Consider the following 5,477-nt stretch of genomic DNA (forward strand, 5'->3'; position numbering starts at 1 on the left):
ATCTGCCTGTTCTGCTCCCCACTCTCTCTGGTGAAGCCTCTCACCGCCCCTGAGCCTCTGACCTGTACCCCAGTTCTGTATGCACAAATAAATAAATCTTTAAAAAAAAATTAATGTAAGAAAAGAAAAAGATGAAACACACAGAGAAAGGAGCAGTAAAGGGGGACTCTACCAAAGGCTTCAGGGGCACCAGCTTTAAAGTTGCTGTTTTCTTGGCCTCCAGTAGAGACAGAAGTAGGCATTAGATGCCTGTGGGATTAAGGTGATTTGAGGGGGTTTATTCCTGCTCTGTGTTGTCTCCTTTGTAAACCCAGTGACTTAAAATATACACAGAATCCCCAAAAATACATCGGAAACAGTCAACCAAGGGCTACTTGTGCTTACTTAAAGGCAAACAAAACAAAACAAAAATAAGTCTCTCCAGGCACAGCTCTGGATTTGAGTTGAATTTCCAATTTATGACTGACAATCTCTGACTTTGTTTATGAAAACACTGTATTTACACCTCAAATGTTTCTGGAAAGCATTTAGAATGAGATTATATTAGCTCTTGACTCAAATTCCTTTGAAACCGCCTTTCAAAAGGCAATTTATTATGGACAGTAAGACTTGAGGACATGGTCTAAAATCCTGGCCTCACACAGATGCCTGACACACCCATTCACACTACAGAAACACACAGCACAAGTATGTCACTGCTATTAACAAAATAAGGTAAATTTTGAGGAATATTTACAGTCAATTTAGGATTCCACGACTGCTGGGTATACATGTTCTATGTTTTGTTACGCAAACCACAATTCCTTCCATGAACATAAAGTGGAAATGATATACATCAGTGTCTCCTGAAACTATTTTGAGTGAATTTATGTGGTAAAAGAATAAATATAATCAACCAGCCAAATTAATTCCCTACAGTCTGAACTTCTTTGATGACAGCTTAAGAAATCATCCTAATTCATGAATGAGTTTACCTTAGGAAAATAACTTCTCCACAACTTTGAAATGGCTATCAATGAGGAAAGATGTTATGGTTATACTCTCGTTTCAAAGAAAACAAAACAAAATTCACTCATGAACACACACATACACACTCCCCTTCATTCATGGCAGTCTCTCCTATGAGTGGGAAATTTGTCAATACTTTTCTAACTGGCAGTCTACCAGCAATCTCTAATCCTTCCTTTCCCCCGCATGCTAGGACACTTAAATTTTTTATGCTCTCATATTCTGTGACTCTAGGGAATTTCTGAGTTTTTCAAGCATCTTTCTGAAACATTCTTCCTTAATCTCTTTGGCTGCTTCTTAAACATTAACTATCCCCCTTCCAATGTCCTATTTCCCTCTGGCTCTAATCCTGATGCTGTGATTTCTGTAGGAACCTCCACTTTATAATTCCAACTATGATTTCTATGTTGAAAACTTCACTGCCATGCTTCCAACTCTAAACTTTCCCTCAAGTTCCAAATCCCAGTGGGCATTCCTCTTATCGACGGGACTTTCTGCTGTGAAAATAATCATTCACAGACATCCACACTTTGAGTTCTTTTTCTCCTTCTTCACTGGCCTTTCCAAGCACATGTAAAGGTTAACATGCTGTTACTAATAATTTAAACTATGCCCCACTTCTCTAATTCCACATCCCTGATGACTTTCCAAGCTGTCTCCTATGTCTCCTGGACCCTACAATTGAGCTCCCACTGGCCAAATCAAGCCTTTCCGACTGTCTCAAATATGTGAATCATCCCAGTCACTTACTCACTTGCAAAGAAAAAAAAATGTTTAAGTTTCTTAATGAGGCATTCAAAGTTGTGTATAATTTGTTTCGAACTAGTTTCTTCTTAGTCTCTGAAGAAAGCCTTTGAGAAGTTTTTGAAAAATCTCTTCCTTTAGGACTAACCATCATTCTCTTTATTCTCCTTCAGGAGGCCTTTAAGTTAACCTGAAAGTTAACTTTTTATATGAAGTATACGTTACCCTTTAAGAAGGCTTATTTATGCAATCCTCTATTTTTTCACATAATTTTGTTGATTTTTTTTTTATTTTAAAAAATCTATGGCTAGTCACACATCCCTTTGCTTTGCTGAACAGTGGTATGATGATCAACGTTCCTTAAAGTTTACATTTTCTAAAGGGCAGAGCTATTGTTACTGAAATCATTTTGGAAAGAACACTAACTTTGTTAGTATTAGGGATAGTCTACAGTATAGTGTGTTTCCTTTTCATTTTCCCATTTGACCTAGCTACTTCGGGATGATGTCCTGATACAGCTTTTTCCTGAGTTTATATTTAATACACCACTATGGAATTTCATGATCACGGTGACAGAGACTTAGCTGCATATACTTGAGGGGAAGTTTCCCTTCCTGAAAATATTTAGAGCATTTTATTAGATTATTTTTTCAGTATAGGTCACTTGTTCCTTGGTGACATCTGGAACAAATTTTGATACAAAGGTGAAATTCTGATAATATCCCATGAATTGAGGAAAACCCACAATGCAAAAATAATTCATCTTACCTTTAGCATCTTTGTTACTGATCATTTGAGGTGAGGAGGCCCTTCACCGAGCATGTCTGCTTTCTACAGCTTCCTCATCATAGAGGAAACTATCTTATCACACAGAGGTCCTGACAAACCAGTACCTCAGCAGTTCTCCACAGCATCACAGCCTCCATGCTGATTCTTTATACTCAATTTTCCCAAATTTTAGTGCTTTATTAACCTTGATGCCCCAGTTAAAAGCCATCAATATTTTTTCATTCAGTCTATAAAAGCTGACAAACCTACTAATAAAACTTAGCAAAAAATCAGTTTTGAAATGCCACCGGTCAAGTGAAAAGGAAAACAAAAATCCCACCTCTCTTGTAGAATAAGCTTGTTCTCCTTCTTCCAAAAGTCTTTAAAATCAGAGCTGAATTCATGCCAGATACTGAAGAAAACATTTGGGGACACCTCTTTCTCACCAAGTTTTGGTTTCATTAAGAAATAAGCTGTTGTCTCCAAAAAGCTGTTGAACACACACACACACACACACACACACATATGAGTATAAAGGCTATAATAACTTCTCAATATAGAATATTTCTCTATCCAAATGCTGATTTTATTCATGTTATTATCATTACCAAGGAGACTCAAACTTCCAGACACTAAGAGTTCTCTATGATTTCATGTTAGAGATTGGGAATAACTAGTGGTTGCTACAAGAATCATTCATATTCTTGATAACAATGCCTTTCTTTTTCAAAATTAATCACTGTGTGCCCAACATATTTCTGAATTGAACTTGTAGTCAAGTTGAAGTACTTGGTCTATACTTTCTAAACTCTAATAAATAAAGTACCAATCATTTGTGCACAAACTAATTTATATCTTCTATAAGTCAGATGGGTATTTATATTACTTTTATGTTATTTGATCCACTGTACTGTTGTGGGAAAATAACCAAAAGTCCCAGGAGATGATCAGAAAGTCTTTCATTGGAGATCATGGCCATACATTGAGTAGATACTAGAATGTCATTCAGCACTGATGACAAACTTCTGCTCTCCTGAAACTGCCACTCATAGGTGCTTCATATCCAACTGCAAAAGCTCAGAAAAACTTCTAAAGAGTTATTTAGCAAAGAACATGCCACTAGTAAATGGTAGGTTAATGACGTAACAGAATTTTCCCATTCCCATGAACAACGTGCTGAAAAGAACCTAGGTCATAGCCTGATAATGTCAGGGAGAATTATCCTGGGCAATGAGTAAGAGTGTGACCAGAGTTTCTTCAAAAGAAGTACAGTGTCCCAGTAATCCTTGCTATCACCCCCCCACACACACAAACACCCTTCTACTCACTTTGACCAAGAGCTAGCACTACTTCTGCTAAACAAAGCTCAAGTCTGATTAATCCTGGCAAAATTTTCTAAAATAATTTTATTTGTCCATATTATGCTGTGATTAAAACATACACATACATGTTTGTGTCTGTATTCAGTTTGTCATCCAATATCAGGGTGCTATCACTCCTAATAAGTAGGTATTTGATTGGATTGATAATGTTTGATTAGAATGTCCATGAGACCAGGGTTACACTGGCTTGCTGCATAGAATTACTAATTCACTATTATCTAAGACTGAAGCAAAAATGGTACAAGAGATTTATTTCTTGGGAAAATGTTTCCTGTGACCTATTGTTCTCATCTTTTATTTTAAATTTCAAAGATAGCTTAGTAATAGCTTGTCACTAGCCAGTGTTTCTTTCCTGTAGCTAAAGGAATTTCTGTTATAATTTAAGGCATTGACCTCAGATTTTACTTTTCATAGAAACTCAGCAATTGTGTTTAACAATTTCCCTAGCATAGTATTTTATAACAAATCAGTAACTACTACATATGTAATATTTGTTTACAGATTATATAGGGTATATTATATAGGGTAATGCCTAAAAATGCAATGACAAATAACTGCAAACAAAATTTTCTCTTAAGAGTAATCAGATTTCTTTAGAATATGATGGTTATTTTGATATGTCAACTTGGCTAAGTAGGGCAAACAATCCTGGGTCAAACAACAGTCTAGATGTGTCTGTAAAGATATTTTTGATGTGATTAACATTTAAAGCAGGACACAATGTGGGTGAGTCTCATCCAGACAGTTGAGGATATTAAAAAAAAAGACTGATTCCCAGAGTAGGAAGGAATTCTGTCTCCAGAATGTTTTCAAACTCAAGATTGTAACATGAAATCCTGCCAGTGTGCCAAGGTGCAATTCCTTAAAAATCAGTCTTTTTCTCTCTCTCCCTCTCTCTCTGTGTGTGCGTATACACACACACACACACACACACACACACCTGGTTCTCTGAAGAAACTTAATAGGGAAAGGAGAAAAGATGACTGAAGCAGACAAAGAGGGAGATTTCTGAGAAAATGTCTATGCTCACCCATAATTGCAGATCTCATTCTAGAAGTGAAGGATACAAGAGAAGCTCTAGGCCTGTCTAGACCCTACAGTTTTCTATAACCAAATTCATCAATCTTTTCTCCTATTAGTTATTTCTTACTATTTTCATGTATCTTATATATCCACAAATACTAAGTCTTATCCAAAGCTATTTAGAACAGCTTCAGATAACTAAGTTATTCATAATAATTTGATGTTTAACAAGATTGTATATCAGTTACAAAAATAAAATTAGTATGGAATAAAATTTAATGTGGAATTAAAGTAGACTATTAATTTATTTTTTCTTTAATGCTTGAATAAAAATTGAACTAATTATTGGTTCCTTGGATGAAACATACTAAGTATTTTTAAGACTATTTTGATAAGAAAGTTTATATTAAAGGAAAATAATTTCTCACCATTTATGAGTCTCTGTCAGTGAAGTCTCCTCTGTCTCTTGGTCAATTTTAGCTAAAAATATAAGAAGAGAAAAAAATATGAGAAAATGAAAATAGTTATTATTACCTCGAGATAAATATGATT

General features: G+C 35.4%; 1 protein-coding gene across 1 annotated transcript in view; it reads right to left on the reverse strand.

Moving 5' to 3' along the window:
• Window positions 1-5,477, reverse strand: part of FMN2 (formin 2) — a 108,923-nt gene that overhangs the window by 12,764 nt on the left and 90,682 nt on the right. Inside the window, exons 15-16 of the mRNA XM_012730879.1 lie at window positions 5,354-5,405; window positions 2,861-3,010 (exon numbers count right to left, since the gene is read on the reverse strand). Of these exons, the coding sequence (XP_012586333.1) occupies window positions 2,861-3,010; window positions 5,354-5,405 (202 nt within the window). The remainder of the gene's footprint in view (window positions 1-2,860; window positions 3,011-5,353; window positions 5,406-5,477) is intronic.

This window comes from Condylura cristata, unplaced genomic scaffold (assembly GCF_000260355.1).
Source record: "Condylura cristata isolate star-nosed mole 26May11 unplaced genomic scaffold, ConCri1.0 scaffold00029, whole genome shotgun sequence".
Classification (NCBI taxonomy): domain Eukaryota; kingdom Metazoa; phylum Chordata; class Mammalia; order Eulipotyphla; family Talpidae; genus Condylura; species Condylura cristata.